Source organism: Triturus cristatus, chromosome 4_1 (assembly GCF_964204655.1).
Source record: "Triturus cristatus chromosome 4_1, aTriCri1.1, whole genome shotgun sequence".
In the NCBI taxonomy this organism is placed as follows: domain Eukaryota; kingdom Metazoa; phylum Chordata; class Amphibia; order Caudata; family Salamandridae; genus Triturus; species Triturus cristatus.
The window spans coordinates 922,243,117-922,264,388 of NC_140585.1; the positions used below are offsets into that span (position 1 = coordinate 922,243,117).

Below are 21,272 nucleotides of genomic sequence, written 5' to 3' on the forward strand. Positions count from 1 at the left end.
ACCCCCTAGAAGAGCACCTTAGGATTGCCGTAGCAAGCCTCTATCCACTTTTAAGGGAACCCCAAGACTCTGGACTCTTTGCACAATAGATCTCATTTTGATATATTATATGAAGAGCCAGCTTCCTACACAGCCCATGCTTACTCATGATTGGTAGGGGCCCAAAAGTTTCTGCTCTTCACTCCGAGAAGGGTTAGAGGGATCATGAAGCAGCTTCTAGGATTGAGGCTTTACATGATTTTTGACAAGTCACTGTAGTATGCTGGTGAGTATTTACGAGGAAGGGCTCATAGTTGGATGGCTCTCAGTGGTTTCAATGGTTGTCCAGAAGAAATTGTGGACGTTTAGTAATAGTTTGTTCATTTTTGTTTTACTATCTTATATTAATTTGAATAGGACTTTAGGGAATTTTGATGGCTCTGTGTTTAGTTTTGAAAGAAAAAGATGTTTGAGGGCCGTCAGTTTTGTGTTTTATTTTCCTGTAGATTGTTTCTAAAAGAGTGGATGTGGTGAGGTTTTGGATTACTACTTGCACTGAATTTTGGGTTTTGTTTCCCCGACCTAAGAGTTAACATGGATGTTATGTATGTTGGATATTTCTGAGGAGAATTCTACCCATTTTGAATGTGCATGGAGGCCTTGCGGTTGCCCATAACCTTGCTTACCATATTAGAAGCTAAAAGGATAACTTCACATTGTAATGTTTACCTATAAATGACTCGGAAGATGGAAGAACAGATCTTATTTACACATGCTGAATTGTATCCTTGCGCTATTCTAAGCTCAAGGGCTTAAATCCCACTACTCGGGATGTCTGGGAAGACAGACCGGTCTTGAAAAGACAGTTCTGAAACTCACTGTGAAGTCTGAATTCTAAACTGAAAACTATCTAAGATCCTCAGTTGTATTTGGAATATTCTGTTACATTTTCTGATGGCTAAGAGTATTTCCGAAACTCTCTGAGACATGGGTAATTTGGGGGGGGGGGGGGGCCTTGCTGCAGATATATCTAAAGTGCAACTACTGATCTGCAACGGTGTAGCAGTAATCTTGATTGTTGCTGCAACGTTTAATTCTGTTTCTCTGAATGGCCCTTGTCAGGCCCAAGGCAGTGTTGCAGAGACCACAGTGGCTGTGATTAAAGCAGTGATCTACCTGAAGTAATGCTGAAAAGTCAGGATCCTGATACAGAGAGTTGTTACAAAGTGGTTTTAGGCCAACACTCTGCCCAGTCTCACACTCCGGAGATCTGACAAGCTGTTGTTTTTCTCTGATTGCTCCCTGCAGTTCCTGACGTTGGATGACATTCAGGATCCTTCCAAGGGCAATGTGGACATGAAGAAGGATAACAAACACAATGTAAGAAATTTATAGAAAATCTCCTTGTGGTCATAGACGGCCCTTAAACTCTTACCACAGTAGCAGCCCTTGCATTAGAATGTTCCCGTCGCCTATTCACACATACTCTGCACCCTGGAAAAATTCCCATACCATCTCTGACCAATGTTATTTTGTCCTCCTTACTGTAAGGGTGTACATTTCTCCATTTTTGGCAGACTCAACTTCAACTTAAGGCCGATTTAAATATTTTGATGTTCACATGCCTCCATCCACCTTCCTTCTCTCTCTCCCACCCCCTTGTCCCCTGCACCGATATCAGATATGACATGCATCCCAGGCAACCTCTCCATACCTTTCAGTCAAGATATATAGTAGGACCTACTGTACTAACTGTGTATGTATGCTATGGAATCAATAACCCTCACGCTGTTATGTGGACCTACACTTCTCCATTTCGACTGTGTTCCTCCTTTTCTTTATCCTCTGTCTGACACACCTCCTTAAATGCACTTTTTGTTATATAAATCCTTTTCAGCATCAAATGATTGTGAATCTCTTTTCCTGAACTGTGTCCTGTGAGTTTCTTTTTCCCACCTTTCATTAACCTTCCTTGTCTACACTTCTTGCGACCTATGTACTCCTTATTTAGTTTTAATTTGGTCACCAAAAGTATTAGTTTTTTTTACATATGTACCTTGACATTTTGACTCAATACAAATGTATGTTTAAAAATCAAATATATAAAGCAACATAGGTTTCTTAGCCATGTCATCTATTTCATGCATATCTCACTTGTTCATAATGTGATGTTCACTTGCTGTAGGTTGTAAACGTGATTCCGCTCACCCCAGTGACACTGGTTCCCCCAGAAGAAGCAGAAAAGAAGAACAACCCGTTGTATAGGTACACTTCTTTGTTTCTCTGATGGGGTAGATAATATGCCTTTTTTTAATGAATGTGTGTAATTCCTTTGTTGTGGTGTGTGACCCGCTTTGATTCGTTAGCTCTTGTGAAAGCTGGCTTTTTATGGTTGAATGTAGTTTTTTGGTGACTGGGTGGCCATCTGGCATCGTACACTAGTTTACTTTCGTGATGTAGGTGATTTGAGCTCACTTTTCTTTGTGGTGGGTGGCTGAGTGAGCTAGTTTTCTTTGATGGGGTTTATGGTATCTCTAGTTGTTTCTACAATCATGTGGGTTGAAATGCAAGTTTGTTTTTTCCTTTTGTGTGGGGGGGCTCGTAACCTCCTTATGGTTACATTTTCATGATGAGGCAGGTGATGTGTGAGCTTGTTTTTCTGTGCGAGTGCCTGTGCAAGCTTGGTTCCTACAACTCGTTGCATGCCAATTCAAGCGAGGATTCTCCAACGGCATTGGTTACAATGTGGACCTGTTGTCTAGCATGCTAACTTGTGAACTTATTTATTTGATCATGTACTGTCAGAGAAGTTTCTATGGAAGAACACATGGCAGTTTGTGCTTTGTTTCTTAGATGAGGATGTGTCACCAGTGGGGTGGGTGATGAATTAACATGGTTTCTTTTGGGTTGGTGATGTGTGTGATTGGTATCTTTGGGTTGGGTGGCTCTGTAAGTGTATGTCTTGGATGCAATAGTTTACCTTGAGAGCTTGTTTTCTGTGATTGTGTGGTTTGTGTATGAACTGGTTGGTTGGTGAACAAGCTTTGATGTTTAAGCTTTTTTCCTTGATGGTGTGATGCATTACGTTTCTTACCTTGTCATTGGTTGTAGAGTGTGCATGGTTTACGTGCTTTTGTGGTGTTACTATGAACTTAGTGACTATAATAAAGTGGTTGATGTACTGCTTTTAGGTGTCTGATGAGGTGACCATGATGATGTGACAATGAACGCATTTCTGTATTAAGATTATAGGTTTTCCTCAATGTTCTTTGTTGGGGGATGAAAGCATTGTAAGTTTGTTCTAGAGGACATAGTTGTTGCTGTTGGGTTTTGATTTCATTGCATTACAAGCTTGTTTTTTAGGCGAGTGGAGGCACTTTAACCTTCTTACATGACTGTGACTGACCGTGCTTGTTTGTTTTTTCTTTTCGTAACACCTCTATTCGCATGGTAGTCGAAAAGGCGAGGTCTTGGCCAGTAGGAAAGATTTCCGGATGAACAGTTGCACCCCTCATAAATCTGGAGCCTTTATGCTGGTGATGACAGATATATCTCCCACAGATTTACAGTATCCAACAGACCCCATGAACAAGAATCATAATCCAGGTGTGTGACCTGCTGGGCTACCCGTCACCCTCTTCTATTTAGGCATGTCACATAAGGATTCACTGCTGACTGCAGTCACAATACTTGGGTTTGTATGTAATCCTTTAATTTTTGTGCCCAGTGGCTTCAGACTGCTGACTTCTACTTTAAGGCCTGGTGCTCTGACTGCTAACAATCACGTTGTGTTACATAGGGTCTTCTAATTGTCTCTGAAGTTGCTCCATTGCTACTTTCACCGCCACTAGAACACTCCCTGACCTGCTCTCTTCTTTTTCCTCTCTTCCCCTGCTCTTTATTTTGCTGCCTCAGCAAGTTTACACTAGGAGTCTTCTCTCAGTCTTGCCTTTTTAAGTACAAAAGATTCTTATGGATACATGTGGGCTTCCTAATTTGTATGATTAAAGGTATCTGTGGCAAATAATCCCCTTTCTATTTGTCAGTCTGAATCTCACCAGCTTCTCACTTAATTTTGTTAACAGAAGCACAGACTGATGCTGCACAGGAGGAGAATGGTGAAAGGCCCTTGGAGATGACACTTTGTACAGAGCCTGTGCAAGCGCTGAACTTATCTATGGATGGAGGCAAGAAACACATGTTTATTCTCTGTTTTCAGAAAGTAAATGAAGACTGACAATGGTGCAGTGATATAGTGAATGCATTGTTGGTGTATGTACTATCATTTGTTTGCTTTGAGCTCATTGAAGGCCATGCATAGATAGTATCACTGAGTGTTGACAGTAAGGATTTGGTGGGTAACACCAGCTCGGTTAGTGTTTTGGAAGATTAATGTCATTGACACATGGCTTCAGTGTTGTGTAGCAGCCTTAGGTCTGTAAAGAAGCAGTCTCAAATTGATTCTGCATTTTTGGAATGAGTGGACCCGTGCAGCTTACTTTCCTTGTGAAGCCTGTACAACTGTTGAATTCATCTGAAGAAGGATTTAAGAAACTCTTGCTTGTTCGCTAAGAATGAGGATTTAATGAAGTGCTGTGAAATAGTGGAAAATGTCTGTGTGCTGTGGTTTGGTGTGTGTGTGGATGGTTGGCATTTGTTTGAAAATCACAGGAGAATGAAATTAGTCTCAAGCTTGTACAGTATTTTGGGCACAGATTTTGCATCAGCTTTGTTAGACCTGTCAGCCCTTTGGGTGGTCCCTCCTCATCATTATTTATTTTGTCCCACTTTTGCCTCAAACCCTGTTAGTATTTTTTTCCTTTTTGGGAACCACCAGACTTTTTCGTATTGATGCAGATTCAGGGAGCCATTTTATCTACCCCTGGAACTTCTGTCTGAGGGCCTGGAGCACAAAATGGTGGCCACCTGTGACATCATCAGAACCCACTGGAACCTACCAGCACCTTCCAGAACATTCCAGAACCCTGTGACAGTTGGAGGCGGTTTGGAATGTTGGGAAGCTAAGCCAGAGTTGACAGTTGGAGCTGGCAGTTGGCACCTGACTGGTGAAGAGAGAGGAGCAGAAACCTGAAGGAGGAAGGAGTGAGGCAGCAGGGGTGGAAACTTGTGCCTGGAGTGGGGTCCATAAACCCACCCTTGATACTAGTCCCTACTGACTGAGCCCAGCCTGGAGCCCTGTGTGGGACAAAGCAAGAAAAACCATCTTAAGGACCTGGACAGCAGGAACAGGCCTTAGAAGTAAAGAAAAGCAAGAACCTGACCTGTTTATTGGTTTCCCTGGAGTCCGACGTCGAGAAGCCTGAGACCTGGAGCCCGAGGTGGAGAAGCGGCGCTGACTGGAAAGCAGACGTCGTACCAGGAGCCGCCAGAGGTCGAGAGAGGGCGCCGACGGAGGTCGTGGAGAGTACCAGAGGTCGAGGAGGAAGACACCTGAGGTCAAGTGAGCGGCGTCGACGGGGGAGTGGAGATCGCACTCCGGAGTCGCCGGAACCTGAAGAGAATCGTGCCGGAGGTCGGCAGTGGAGATCGCACTCCGGAGTCGCCGGAACCTGAAGAGAATCGTGCCGGAGGTCGGGAGTGGAGGTCGCACTCCGGAGCCGGCGGAAGTCGACATCGAGCCAAGACAGCCCGACGTCATCGAACCGGAGGTAGACATCGAGCCGAGGCCGCCGACATCGAACCGGAGCTGCCCGAAGTCGACATCGAGCCAAGACAGCCCGACGTCATCGAACCGGAGGTCGACATCGAGCCGAGGCCGCCGACATCGAACCGGAACCGCCTACCGGCGTCGTCAAGAACTGACATTGCGCCGAGGCCGCCGACATCGAACCGGAGCCGCCTCACGGCGTCGACACGACTCCAGCGGCGTCGGAGCTTCATAAAAAGGGCAGTAAGTGGAATAGAGGGCGCCTAAGGCCCTGTGGAGCCCTAAGAGACCATCCTAGGGGATAAAGAGGTGTTAGGACCAGCCTGGGAGTGCCAGGGGTGGACTGAGACTGATACAGTGACCTGTGTGAGGGGTTGTGTAGTTTGGGAGAGCCAGATTCCTAGATTACCCTTGATCTACCTCAGTTTTAGCCTCAGCCTTACCCAAGCTAGGTGAGACACCCTCAGGCCACCCACCTAACCACAAGCTGTGACTGGGCCAAATCAGCCCATAGTATTTTAAATGTGATCTGATTTTACAAATGTCATTGTTGGCTGATATTATTTATTGAGGGTACTGTATTTATTGTATTTATCTAAATTATTCCTGTAATGTATTTATTGTCCTGAGCTAACTTATTCCTGCACAGTATTTATTCCCTCACAGTATTTATTTGACCTGAACCTATTTATTGCACCTGTAAAGTGTTACTATTTATTTGACCTGCACTTTTTAAGGAGAAGCTTGTGTACTGTGATTGTATTATTATTTATTCAATCAGCAACTAAGAGAAAAGAAGATAAACACAGAGATATTTTCATAATTTTTAAGGTGTAGTGTCGTTTTTGGAACGGATGCACGCATGGTTATTGTGTGGGTATGACGTATGCTTAACACGGTGCCTGACCCCTGACCACTCGAGCCAAGCTACCACTGTGTATGTCTGGAAAGACCCCGTTACCACCACCCTTTCCGGTGTGGGAGTGGGGTTTTTCTAACAAGCTTACTTTGAATTTAGAATGTAATTGCAAAGTTCCCCCAGCAAAATATGTGTAGTGAAGGTAATTTCTTGCATTACAAGATGTTAATGAAAGATTACCCTGTCCCAAAAATTATTTCTTGCTAGTGGCTAAAGTCAATTAGGCATAAATTGCCAGAGTGCAAAAGCAATGTAAGACACCGATTGCTCATGCCTGCTTTGAATATGCTCGTTGGGTCTGTTTGTTCAAGTCAATCAGACGGCAGCATTTCGGAGTTATTGGAGTATTCAAAAACTTTACTTGAAGCTTAACATAAAGTACTGAATTCTCCGCACAGGTTGTTGCTCAATTTAAGCATACTCTTCCTGCTTATGGACAAATATATTCCTTCGCTACAGCAATAGCTCAAGAAGATGTTAGGGAAATAGAATAGTCTAAGAAACAGAGATTTTATAATCCCTAAACTGTTGCTTTTCGAATCACAGTTCTAATGAAGCAATACTTAAATGTAAATAAAACGTGATACCAAAGGAATATGTTACGTTTTGCCACTGTACACTGGAGAAGCCATTGTAAGTGAGAAATTTGTGTATTCAAAAAACAAAAACCTCAGACTTCATATTGGCTCCCAAAATTAAAAAAATTGGCAACAATGGTAAAGGACATGAAACAAAGACACAGAAAAAGGAAACACAGTAATGTGATAGGGAAAGATTAAGTACTGGTCGGAGAAAGAGATGGGAAGGAGATGGAGTATGGTGGAAGATGACAAGAGGTGAGATGTTGAAATGAACTTCAATGGAGATATCAATAGACAAGAAGATGTGAACAGACATGATAGTTATAAGTGAGGATAAAGGCGGCAAGCAAGGCGAAAGACCCAGGACAAATGTAGAGGTTGAAATGGCAACAGATCCGTGACAGAAGGGGAATAGAAGGAGTGACTGAAGAAAAATGGACAAAGGCAAACCTGGAAAGAGGACAGAGCAAAAGTGGGGCAATGTTGGTGGATAGATACGGATAGGTGATTGAAAAAGGCAAAATGTGGAAAACAGATGAGCTGTGGACAATTGAAGTGATGGGAGGATGGAGAAATGTGGGATGAGAGCTAGGAGAAAGGAGAGCACCTGAGGTAGATGAAGAAATTAGAAGGGTGACAAGGGGAGAAAGATTTGTGTTACTATTCTTAATGAGTATTTAGCCCCAGTGTCGATAATGTAAAACACAAGAGTGAACACTAGAGAGAGACCTATTTGTTTTTTGGTTTCTTCAGTCCTTGTTTTTTTGGTATACAAAGCAATGACTAGATAACTCTTTCATTGTTCGTGAGTTTTACCCACATTCTTAGCAACATTCTTTTAGTTAAACCGTTGACAAATAAGCATTCATCCGTATTTTGCACCCTTGAACCAGTCAGTGAGCACATGGAATTTTTTACTTTCCTGTGTCAGAATATTGTAACTAAAACCTTATTTAAAACATATGCTCATTATGTTGGGAATCTCAAAGTTGTTCCTTGCAAGTCAGCCTGATCAGTGAAACCCTTGAGTATTTTTACTATATGTCTGAGCAAAAAAGCATTTGATGATATTGAGGTCACCAAGAATTTTACTTGATCAGGCATTAGAACGAACACCACAGGTCATGATTTTCAAAAGAGAAAAACACCTTAAAGAGACTGAACACAGGTGCTTCTAAAAACCACAGGTAGACCCAGAAAAGTAATTCTAAAAATCACAGGAAGTAGGAGTTGGCACAGAGAGGTGGCTTTTCAGATATGCTTTGCTGGTACAAAGTACATGATTGTGGCTAGTCGGGAGATGTCTCAATTCTACCTGTGACTGACTTTACTGCATCTGCTTATCGTTTTATTGGATTTGATACAGTTAATGAAGATGTTGGTGGCGAAGGAGGGAATTTCATACCTTTGGATGAGCACCATGAATTGGATGTAGAGATGGACCCTGTGTGCGAGGAGCACATTGAGCGGCAAAAGGTAATTTTTTGACTCTACACCTGATAGATACATTGTTATGGCCTATTGTTGTAGCTTGCATGCCACAAACCTAATTGCCTGTTGCACTTCTTAGTGTTAGACACTATTCAATAATTCCCAAATTTCTCTAGCAATCCGATTAGAATCCTTTTAGTTTTGTGATTTTTAAATCTAACAGTCCATCAGTTTTTCTTTCTCAAATATTTGCTTATGGTTGATGGAAAGAGAACACAAGACTACTCTGTGTGGTACTCGTACATCTTATTTCCAGTCACTTATACACATGTAATATGTTTCTGATGGATATTTCTAACCGCAGATTCCTCACCCTGTGAGTATCCACTGTCCCCAGAATGGATCAGGTCGAATTTACTGCATAGACCCCGTGTGCCGGGAGGTGGCGTCATGCAGTTCCGCGTTGATCTTGTTCCACTACATAAGTGACGGTCTGAGTCACATGTAAGCGCCATCATTAGGTACTTGACATTAGTTCCTTTCTTTCTGCGCCTTCCTATGCAAGTGCAGAGAAAACTTTGTATCCATTTCTCATCTGCTGACAAGCATTTTTTCGGTGAGATTGCAAACATGTAACACCCCCTCCCACCCGCCCCCCACCCCCCGCCTTAACCACCAGTGCATACAAACTCAGGCAGTGATGCCTAGCAAATTACAAAGGGTAGTTGCACCTAGATGTGGTGCAAGAAGACTACCAGCATTGGTGAAAACCCTGGCATGATCCGCCGCCAAGAACAAACGTCTGCTCTTTTGCATGTTCGAGTTCCAAAGAAGGCTTTCTTTCTGGGAGACACATCTGCCTAGAATAGAGCACAGGACTCCTGTACACCTTTCCACTTCTGCCTCTCCTGCTTCAAGTTCTTTTAGAAAATCAAGACTGACCAGGTCCAAGTCATCTCAGTGGCTCCCGATTTGGTCAGGAGAGTGTGGTGTTCGAACTTCTGATAATGGGCATCTGTCCTTCAACCAACTGCCACTTCCGGAGGATCTTTGGCCACAGCAACAGGGCAGGATCTTGCATCCTGACCTGCTCAATGTGCACGTTTGTGCATGGAGATTGAGCAACAGCAGTTATCTACATTTGATCTCCCTTCTGAATTAGTGGATGTCATCCTTGCTGCCAGGAGTCCTTCTAAAAGGTTTGATTACGCCTGTCGCTGGGACAAGTTTAGGGTCTGGTGTGGCACTCATAATACAGACCCATTGCAGGCTACACTGTTTGATGTATTGTTGCTTGTTTTGCTGTAGGCACTGTTAAAAGTTATTTGTTGACACTTTTGGCTATTTTGCATTTGCCAGACCAGCCATCCTTGTTTACAACACCTGTTTTGATTCGATTACCTTAAGGCTTAACTCATGTTTCCCCCCCAATCGTTTTGTGATGCCACAGTGGCATCTTCATTTGGCCTTCATTTTTCTCATGCACGCCCCATTTGAACAAATGCACAGTTACCTAATGCGTATCCTGACTCTGAAGATTGTTTTTCTCATCACAACAGTCCTTTGTGCGAGTGAGTAGAGGCTCTTTCAGTCCAGCCACCTTACGCCACTTTTTTTCTAAACACACTGGTATGAGGGCTATTGCTGTCTTTTTGATGAAGGTTGTGGCTCCTTTTCATGTCAGGCAGTCTATCAGTGTTCCAACGTTTTTTTTCTTTTTTTTTTTTTTTTTTGATTGATGAAGTCATAGACCAACAGGTAGACTACTATCAACTCTTTGTGGTAAAGAAAGTTAAGGCAGTAGAGAAAAACACCATATCAAGATGGATAGTCCTCTGCATTAAGATCTGCTGGGCATTGGCTAAGAAGCAGCTTCCAGAAAGTCTGAGGGCTCATTCCACCAGAGCCAAGGCTGTTATCACTGCGTTGGCATGTGGAGTTGCCCGTTCTGAATATCTGTCAGGCTACAACGAGTGTGTAACTGCACACGTTTATGAGGCACTGTTGCCGTGTTTAACAGAAAGAGCGTTTCACCCATTTGGTCCTGAAGCATCTGTTGGTATGAACCATTCCACAGACCCACCACTTTGGGAGGTACTGATTTGGTTTCTTTTCACAAGTTGCGGAATCTGTATTCAGAAGTATCCATCGGAAGAATAAGTTACTTACCTTTAGTAATGCTCTTTCTGGTGGATACTCTTTCTAACCGCAGATTCCTCACAGCCCGCCCTACTCCCAGTTCTGTGAAATGTTTTTTTCTTTCATCTAAAAAGGTCTAAATTTAGAGATGTGCACACTGGCACATCTTAATGAATGTCTGACTCTGTGTCAGAGGGTGTGGTTAGTGCCAAAGAAGAAATTAACGTTAGCATTCAGGGGTGGTGCTTGTATGTGGGTCCAACTGTCCCTTCCGAAACGAGGTGAACACGGAACCACATGACCCCAACTTTTGGCGCATTGGGCTATGCTTTAAATCTTGGGGATATTCACAAGGTGAGGAATCTGCAGTTAGAGTATCTACCAGATACCACTTTTCCAAAGATAAATAACATGTTATTTTGGCATTGAACAAAAGGAGGCTCTTGTTTGTATGCACTGCAAGCCCAAGCCCCAGCCCCCAATGTTCTATTTTGTTTCAGTGATTCGTTCAATATTTCTCTGCTTCGCTGACTGGATTCACTGTGCAGGATGTCTGAGAGCTTTCATATATTATTTGCTTACCTGTTCCATGTCCGCCTTTTCTAGATTCTAAATCACTGCCACTGTACTCTTGTTTTAATGACAGCAAGAGTTAAGAGCATCTCAGTTTGACCCTCAAAAGCACTTGGGTGGTGTGTGTGTGTGTGTGTGTCTCTGTCTCTCTGTGTGTGTGTCTCGGTCTCTGTCTCTGTGTGTGTGTGTGTGTCTCGGTCTCTGTCTCTGTGTGTGTGTGTGTGTGTGTGTGTGTCTCTGTCTCTCTGTGTGTGTGTCTCTGTCTGAGTATCTGAAAGAAACACGTAGTGATACATTCCTTACCTTAGAATATCCCCAGGCGTCAGACTGGATCCGTAATGTTTTGTTTTTTTTCATCAGCAGTACCCCTGCGTGCCGGAAGGTGGCGTTGTGTGGCTCCGCGTCCGTCGTTGGTGCCGGGATGACGTTGCGGCTTGTACTTGGATGCCGCCCACGTGTGCTGACGGCAGTTCTTTCTTTTTCCGCAGAACCGGGAAAAGCTTGTACCCCCAGACATGTTTTGACTGAGTGTTTTTTAGGCTTTTTGTCTCCTATTTTTCTTGAGTCGATCGACTCCTGGTGCCGTAGGGATGCCCGGGTTTAAGAACTGTGGAGACTGTCACCGCATGATGTTGGTGACGCACCCACACCGAGTGTGTCTCTACTGCCTGGGGCGCGACCACGACTCCAAGTCGTGCTCCGACTGCCAGGCCATGGCGCCGAAATCTTTGAAGGAGCAGTCCCGAAAGTTGCTGAAAGTCCGGCAGTCAGCTCCGCGCCATTCAAGGTCCCGGTCCCGTGGGAGGTCAAGGAACCGGTCGCGGAGTCGTCACCATCATTCTTCTGGATCTAAGTCTTCGTACTCTGGGTCAGGTAAGTCGAAGCATTCCAAAAAGAAGTCGAAGAAGCGTTGTCGCTCTTCGACTTCCCCTCGCGCGACGCGGTTGAGGGTGCGGGCGGTGCCAACCCTGCGGCTCCGGCGGAAACTGTGACGACGACACCGGCCTACCCGCCCTTCCCGGGTCCGGCAGCAACGCCTGCCCAGGTGCAAGAGTTTCTTGTTGCCATTGCCCGCTGGTCCCCATGGGATCTGGGATCAGACTTCGGAGGAAGGAGTGGACTGGGAGAGGTCTGAGGACCCTCTTGCACAGGACTGTGCTTATGATCCGGCTGGGCAAAGGATTTGGGGGAAGCCAGGGGTCTTGACACCTCGCCGGACCCTGGCATGCTGTCTCCTCCTACCGTGGCTATGGAGGAGGGAACAGGTTACGCAGTGGTGATGCGTAGGGCGGCCGAGGCCCTCCACCTCGAACTTCCTACAGTGGCCGTTAGGACGAACATCCTGACAGAAGTGCTCCAACCGGCGGCAACCTCTTCGGAGCCCTTGCTGCCCTTTAATGACGCCCTTTCTGACGTTCTTTTGGGCACCTGGTCCAGGCCCAACACATGGGCTCCTGTGGACAGGAACGTGGCCCGACGCCATCGCCCGGCTCCGTGCGACCCCCTCTTCCTCGCTCAACACCCTACTTCTGAGAGCTTGGTTGTCCAGGCCTCTGCGTCCCAAAGCGCGTTCCTTTCCGCACCTCCGGATAGTTAATCCAAGAAGCTGGAGCAGCTTGGAAAGAAGCTGTTTTCATCTGCCAGCTTAGGGCTGCAGTTGGTGAACACCGCATGCCTCTTGGGCTGTTATTTCCACTCTCAGTGGGACACGTTTGCCCAGGTGCTGCTTAGCTATCCGGAGGAGGTCCAGACAGTAATCACCCAAGCTGTTGCTGCTGCGAGAGACGCAGCTAAGTTCACCATTCGTTGTGGGCTTGACACCGCCGACTCGCTGGGCAGGGCGATTCTCTAACGGTGGTGCTTAGGCGCCACGCCTGGCTGAGAACAACTGGATTTTTGGGGGGTGTCCAGAATACCCTGATGGACATGCCCTTTGATGGCATTCGCCTTTTTGGCAATAAGGCAGATAGTGCGCTGGAGCGCTTTAAGGACTCACAGGCTACGGCCAAGTCCTTGGGCCTGATGGCCACTCGGCCTCCTCTGCCTTTCGCTTCTTTCGTGGCCGCGGAAGGAGCGCCTCACTACGTTTGCAGAGCCACAGGCCGGCACAGCAACAACCTCAGCGTGGCCGATGACGTGGGAACCGTCAAGGCCGTTCAGGGGGCCAGGGTGCGGGTCAGTCCACCTCCATCCCCGTGGCATCCACTGCAAAGCCTTCCTAGTCCGTCCTTTCAGGTCCATCAAACGCCTGTGGGCAGACGGATTCGCCATCATCTCCCCCACTGGCGCACCATCACATCGGACCAGTGGGTGCTGCAAATTGTCAGAAGGGGCTACTCCCTCCCCTTCAAAACTACCCCTCCAGCCATGCACCTCAGTACCACCGCATGTCGGGGGATCACTTGGCACTTCTCCAGCAGGAAGTTGCAGCCCTCTTGGCCAAGGGGGCCATTGAGCGCGTTCTGATGCCCGAAGTGGGTCGTGGTCCCACTACTTGATGGTTCCAAAGAAGGACAAGGGCCAGCGTCCTATCTTAGACCTTCGGAACGTCAACGGCTTCCTCCGGAAGGAGAAGTTCAAGATGCTCACTTTGGCTCAGGTCTTGTCTGCCCTAGACCCGCAAGACTGGATGGTAGCATTAGACTTGCAGGACGCCTACTTTCATATTTCCGTCCTGCCGGCCCACCGGCGTTACCTGCGGTTCACGGTTGCCCACGAGCACTTTCAGTTCACCGTGCTCCCTTTTGGCCTTACCAGCACCTCTGGGGTGTTCACGAAAGTGATGGCGGTGGTCACAGCTCATCTGCGCAGATCAGGGGTTTCAGTCTTCCCCTATCTCGACGACTGGCTGTTGAAGGCAGGCTCGTCCCAGGCACTCGTCTCCCACCTCCAGACTACGGCCGACCTCCTGCATTTGCTGGGGTTCTCCATCAACGTGCCGAAGTCGCACCTGGTACCTTCTCAGAAGTTCCTTTTCATCGGAGCGGTTCTGGACATGGTGCAGTTTCAGGTTTCTCCTCCCGAACAGCGAGTTTGGGACATTCGAGCTATGATTCCGATCTTTCAGCCCTTGTCCTGGGTTTCGGTCAGGATGACCCTGAGGCTGGGCCTCATGGTCTCCTGCATCCTGTCGATCAACCATGCCAGATGGCATGTGCGGGCTCTGCAGTGGGACCTGAAGTACCAGTGGGCGCAGCATCGGGGGGGACCTGTCCGGACACATCCATATCTCAGAGGGCACTGCACAGCAGTTGCAGTGGTGGCTCATGAACCAGCATTAGGTCAGAGGCAGATCCCTCTCCCTTCCCGAACCAGAGCACGCAGTAGTGACGGTTGCGTCCCTCCTAGGATGGTGTGGCCACTTGGGAGAGGCTGAGATCAGAGGCCTCTAGTCTCCGGCGGAGTCCAAGCTCCACATCAACCTTCTGGAGCTTCGGGCGATCCGTCTTGAACTGAAGGCATTCCTTCCCTCTGTCAAGGGGAGAGTAGTGCAGGTGTTCACAGATAACACCACCGTCATGTGGTATTGCAACAAGCAGGGCGGGGTGGGGTAGTGCACCCTATCCTATGTCAGGAGGCTCTGCGCCTCTGGACATGGCTGGAACATCAGGGCATTTCCCTGGTGGTTCAACACCTGGCAGGTTCATTGAGCGCCAGGGCGGACGAGCTCAGCCGCAGGTGCATGATGGATCACGAATGGCGTCTTCACTCGGAGATGGCGCAAGGTCTCTTTCAACAGTGGGGAGAGCCTTGGTTAGATCTATTCGCTACCGAAGAGAACGCGCAATGTCTTCAGTTCTGCGCTTTGGAATTTCCAAGGCGGTACTCGCTCGGAGACGCTTTTCGTCACGAGTGGAGTTGAGGTCTATTGTAAGCCTTTCCGCCTATACCACTTCTACCCAGTGCTGAAGAAGATCAGGCACGACCGGGCCCAAGTTATTCTTGTGGCGCCGGACTGGGCTCGAAGAGTTGGTATCCCGAGCTACTTAGTATGAGCATGGATCCCCCGATTCGTCAGCCTCTTCGGAAGGATTTCTGTCGCAGCTACAGGGGACGGTCCTGCACCCGAACCTGTCCAGTCTCCACCTCCTTGTGTGGAGATTGAACAGCAACAGTTGATTCCCTTTGACTTGCCTCCTGAAGTGTGTGATGTGATTCTGGCAGCCAGGCGTCCCTCCACTAAAGTGGTATCCGCCTGCAGGTGGAACAAATGTGTGGCATGGTGCACAGCAAAGGCTGTGGATCCCCTTTCTGCCCCTCTGTCCGAGGTCCTTTTGTTCCTTCTTTCTTTGGCCCGGCACTGCTCTGCTCTGGGCACTATCAAAGGCTATCTTTCTGCCATTTCGGCCTTTCTCAGGCTACCTGATCAGCCCTCTCTTTTCAAGTCCCCTGTTGTAAATAGATTTCTCAATGGCATCACACACCTTTTCCCTCCCATTCGGTTTGTGATGCCACAGTGGGACTTGAATCTGGTTTTGACCTATCTGATGTGCGCTCCTTTCGAGCCTCTTCACAACTGTCCTCTTCGTCTTTTGACTCTGAAGACTGCCTTCCTGGTTGCTATCTCCTCCGCTAGGCGAGTGAGTGAGCTCCAGGCTCTTTCTTGTAAACCGGTACAAAAGGGGGGTGGTGATGGACGGAGCATCAGAACCAATCAAACACTCACACCCAGTCAACAGATCTGGGTTTGATCCATCACCATTCTTTAGCCCACTCTGCCACCCCAGTTCAGACATGGCCATATGCAAATCAGTCTGACCCTGTGCCTCATGGGAACAGTCCAGCCCGAACTGCCAAGCCATGTCTTTCCTGGACCGGAAACAAGCTTCCACCCCCTTTTGTACTGTTCCCATAAGGCACAGGGTCATACTGATTTGCATATGGCCATGTCTGAACTGGGGTGGCAGAGTGGGCTAAAGAACGGTGATGGATTAAACCCAGATCAGTTGACTGGGGGTGAGTGCTTGCAATGTTCAACACCCGTCCATCATTTCCTTTGGTTTTTTCTTTCTTGTAAACCTCCTTTCCTTACCATTCATCCGGACAAGGTTGTGCTCAGGCCCCGGCCTTCCTTTTTGCCAAAAGTTGTCACGGCCTTTCATATTGGGCAGACTATTACCTTGCCCACTTTCTTCCCTCCTCCACATCCTTCCAGAGAGGGAGAAAGGCTCTCCCGTCTGGACCCAAAACGTGCACTTTCATTTTACCTCCACCACACACAACCGTTCTGGGTGGATGACCAACTCTTTGTTGGCTACGTTGGCACCAAGAAAGGTCGGGCAGTGCACAAGAGGACTATCTCCCGCTGGGTTGTCTTGTGTCTCAAAGCCTGTTACTCTTTGGCTAAAAAAGAGCCTCCGGTGGGGCTGCGTGCTCATTCCACTCGAGCAACTGCAGCCACTACTGCATTGGGACGGGGTGTCCCCCTGCAAGACATCTGTCAGGCAGCCACGTGGGCGTCACTGCACACGTTTACGAAGCATTATTGCCTGGACAGCGATGTCCGGGGAGACTGCTTTTTTGGCCGTTCTGTTCTCCAGGACTTCCTGGTGTGATCTTGGTTCGCAGACCCACCACCAGGGTTGGTTTTGCTGTGATATCTATTCTAAGGTAAGGAATCTATCATTACGTGTTTCTTTCAGATAAACAAGTTACTTACCTTCGGCAACGATGTATCTGTAAGAAACATTAGTAGTGATACATTCCTTACCGCCCCACCCATCCTCCCTGTTCTGCAAACTGATTTCCAGGGTTAAGGTCATCCCTTTCAGGGCCCTAGTTTCAAGAAACCAGTGGTCAGTATCTAGCATGGCTCTGCGTTCCTGGCGCGGAAAGTCGTGTACAGAACTGACGTCCGCGCGCGTGGGCGACGTCTAAGTACTAGCAGCGACGTCATCCTGGCGATCACGACGACGGACGCGGAGCCGCACAACGCCACCTACCAACGCACAGGGGTACCGCTGACGGGAAGAAAAAAAACTTTACGGATCCAGTCTGACGCCTGGGGATATTCTAAGGTAAGGAATCTATCACTACTAATGTTTCTTACAGATACATTGTTACCAAAGGTAAGTAACTTGTTCGTCTGTGTCTCTGTCTGTGTGTCCGTGTGTGTGTGTTCGTCCGTCTCCCCGTCCCCAGACGAGACGCCTAAGCGCTTTTCCGGCGAGTAGCATGCTACGCCGGAACCCATAAAAGGATTAGTGGTGAATTATTATAGTGAAACATGAAAGTCATTAGACTGGTGGATATGTTAGTCAGTTATTTGAATAGTGGAGGGACGGAAGAGGGAAAAAGATTTGCATTTATATAGTGCTTGCTTCCCTTGATGGGTTATTGAAGCTTGTTTTTCTGCGAGTAGCACGGTACTCAAGAACCCATAAAGGATTAGTGGTGAATTAGTATAGTGAAATATGAAATTAAATTGACTGGTGAACATGTTAGTCTGTTATTTGGAATGAAAAGGATAGTGGAAGGATAGACGAGGGAAGGATTTAGACATTATATATATATATATATATATATATATATATATATATATAGATATATATATATATATATATATATATATATATATTCACTTAAAAAACCATAGGTTTCACACATGTTATAGTTAGCTGGACATTTCACTCATAAAAAACCAATGAAATTCCCCCGTTATAGTTACTGCAGGCAACTATAACTCACGCGACCGTAATCCTCTGCTGATGCTAATACTGTATTTAGACACTTATTTACCCATGTCTTCTTCCATTAATCTTTAGCTATACATATATTACAAATATTTATTTTTCAGAAAGACACATATGTCATCAGTGATGTAATATCTGACGTCATCAGCAGAGGATTGCGGTCGCGTGAGTTATAGTTGCCTGCAGTAACTATAACGGGGGAATTTCATTGGTTTTTTATGAGTGAAATGTCCAGCTAACTATAACATGTGTGAAACCTATGGTTTTTTAAGTGAATTTGCAAGGTTTTTTAAATGCTAATTCCTAACTATAACGTGTGTGAAACCTATGGTTTAGTCAGTGAATTTGTACGTTTTTTTAAATGCTAATTTATTTATGTATTATTTTTTTTATATATTTATTTTACAATAAACTACGTATTAAAAATTATTATTTTTTTTTTTTTTGGTTTTCACCCTGCGAATTATTTTTTTTTTTTGTAAAAATTTTTTTTTTTTTAGTGTTTTCCAGGGTGCGCGCACTGTGCGCGCACCCCCGCGATTTTTTTAAAAAAAAAACATTTTTTTTTTTGCCTTCGGGGTCCTTCAGGGACCCCCTGACAAAGGCTAGGGGGTCAGGAACTCTCTACCCTGCCCCCTTTTCACGTTCGCCACCTTCCTTTTTCACTCTCGCACTGAAAACAAACAAAATGGCGGCCGACACTTCCTGATTTCGACCGATTCGAACGTTGACTAACATGTAACCACCAATCAGAATTACGCTCGCGCACGTTAGGGTGCTCGCACGGTGCGCGCACCCTGCGCGCATATAGATATATATATTGATTTAAATGCTATTTTCTCCGGAAATACTGAACAGATTTACACCAGACCTGCAAAAGGCACTTCCTTGACCTTATGGCTACCTCTCTGCCAAATTTCAAGTAATTCTGTTCAGCCGTTCGGGCTGTAGCTGTGTCTAAAGGTCCTATGGAAAAATGCATGGGAAAAATGCGTTTTGGGACCCCCCTTTTATCTCAGCCCCCGCTTGACGAATCCCCCCGAGACTTTCAGGGTAGGAGCGGAGCGTAGCGCCCCACCTATTTTGAAAAATTCGCGAGGATTCGTCGACCGGCGCCAAAGTTATTCAAAATAGAATGTTGCGGATTTCCTATGGAAACGTGGTCCTAACTATAACTACCTACTGGCGACCGCCAGTAGGTAATATATGTGTATATATATATATGTATATATGTGTATATATATATATGTATATATATTTTATTTTTTTTCAAACAAGAGTGCCCATCGAGCAAGGGCGCACTCTCTGCTTCAGAAACCATCCGGTTTATTTTCATAGGAAAACCAGCAGGAACATACCGGGTACAATTGCAGCCTGACTCGTTTCGAGGTACAACCTCTTAATCATAGGCTTTGCGCTGCACATATGGCTCCATTAATTTTATTCAATTGCATGCCCTGACCTCAAGGGGTCACGTTAGTACGTAAAATTTAAATTGCATGTCAGACTTTGTAGTCCTTAATGGGAGCATTATTATTTCTTTTAGTAAGTTCTACATAGTCACAAATCATTAATTTTCATTATTCACCCTCAGTGGGCCCCAGAATGTTGGCGGTTTCTTAATTTTCCTCATCCGCAGCGCTTCGTGGCAATATGATGCAGTTCAAAGCCACAGCCTCTCACCAAAGTCGGGGATGGTGCCGCCCTTCACGGCAGGGCTGCCGTGGAATATTTTTCAAACAAGAGTGCCCATCGAGCAAGGGCGCACTCTCTGCTTCAGAAACCATCCGGTTTATTTTCATAGGAAAACCAGCAGGAACATACCGGGTACAATTGCAGCCTGACGCGTTTCGAGGTACAACCTCTTAATCATAGGATATATATATATATATATATATATATATATATATATATATATTTGACTTATACTGGGTGTTCCCTTGTGTCTGGACAAAGCTATACCTCTCTGAAGAGCTCTAATTAGAGCGAAACACTGTGTCAGGGGTTGCTTTTACTCATTTCAGGTTGGCTTGATTGGTATTTTACCAACTCAAAGCTGTAATACTGTGCCTGGAGTGGTAATTGGCTTTTGTCATTTTACAGCTCGGCAAGGACAGCACTGTGCTAGTCCTATGCTTAAAGACTTTGCTGTACGAATGGCAAAAGACTTTGTCCTTTTCTATCTCGGCGTGGATGGCACTGTGCTAATCCTATGCTTAAAGATTTTGATAGAAAAACAGACATGTGAGGTGAGCAGATCTAGAGTGTCGCTGGTGTTGAGAGTGCTACATACAGGAGCTGCTTTCCATCTAAACTTGAGAACTACCCAGAGTTCTCTGCTTCTTTTTTGCATAATTTATTCGTCACTCTATGCCTGAAAGGGTATTTCTTTGACTTATACTGGGTGTTCCCTTGTGTCTGGACAAAGCTATACCTCTCTGAAGAGCTCTAATTAGAGCGAAACACTGTGTCAGGGGTTGCTTTTACTCATTTCAGGTTGGCTTGATTGGTATTTTACCAACTCAAAGCTGTAATACTGTGCCTGGAGTGGTAATTGGCTTTTGTCATTTTACAGCTCGGCAAGGACAGCACTGTGCTAGTCCTATGCTTAAAGACTTTGCTGTACGAATGGCAAAAGACTTTGTCCTTTTCTATCTCGGCGTGGATGGCACTGTGCTAATCCTATGCTTAAAGATTTTGATAGAAAAACAGACATGTGAGGTGAGCAGATCTAGAGTGTCGCTGGTGTTGAGAGTGCTACATACAGGAGCTGCTTTCCATCTAAACTTGAGAACTACCCAGAGTTCTCTGCTTCTTTTTTGCATAATTTATTCGTCACTCTATGCCTGAAAGGGTATTTCTTTGACTTATACTGGGTGTTCCCTTGTGTCTGGACAAAGCTATACCTCTCTGAAGAGCTCTAATTAGAGCGAAACACTGTGTCAGGGGTTGCTTTTACTCATTTCAGGTTGGCTTGATTGGTATTTTACCAACTCAAAGCTGTAATACTGTGCCTGGAGTGGTAATTGGCTTTTGTCATTTTACAGCTCGGCAAGGACAGCACTGTGCTAGTCCTATGCTTAAAGACTTTGCTGTACGAATGGCAAAAGACTTTGTCCTTTTCTATCTCGGCGTGGATGGCACTGTGCTAATCCTATGCTTAAAGATTTTGATAGAAAAACAGACATGTGAGGTGAGCAGATCTAGAGTGTCGCTGGTGTTGAGAGTGCTACATACAGGAGCTGCTTTCCATCTAAACTTGAGAACTACCCAGAGTTCTCTGCTTCTTT

The 21,272-nt window shown here is 45.9% G+C and overlaps 1 protein-coding gene across 1 annotated transcript in view; it reads left to right on the forward strand.

Annotated features, from left to right (window-relative positions):
* NCAPH2 (non-SMC condensin II complex subunit H2) overlaps positions 1–21,272 on the forward strand; it is a 326,298-nt gene that overhangs the window by 132,259 nt on the left and 172,767 nt on the right. The window contains exons 6-10 of the mRNA XM_085653753.1: positions 1,288–1,359; positions 2,165–2,244; positions 3,434–3,585; positions 4,065–4,166; positions 8,514–8,623. Coding sequence (XP_085509879.1) covers positions 1,288–1,359; positions 2,165–2,244; positions 3,434–3,585; positions 4,065–4,166; positions 8,514–8,623 — 516 coding nt within the window. The remainder of the gene's footprint in view (positions 1–1,287; positions 1,360–2,164; positions 2,245–3,433; positions 3,586–4,064; positions 4,167–8,513; positions 8,624–21,272) is intronic.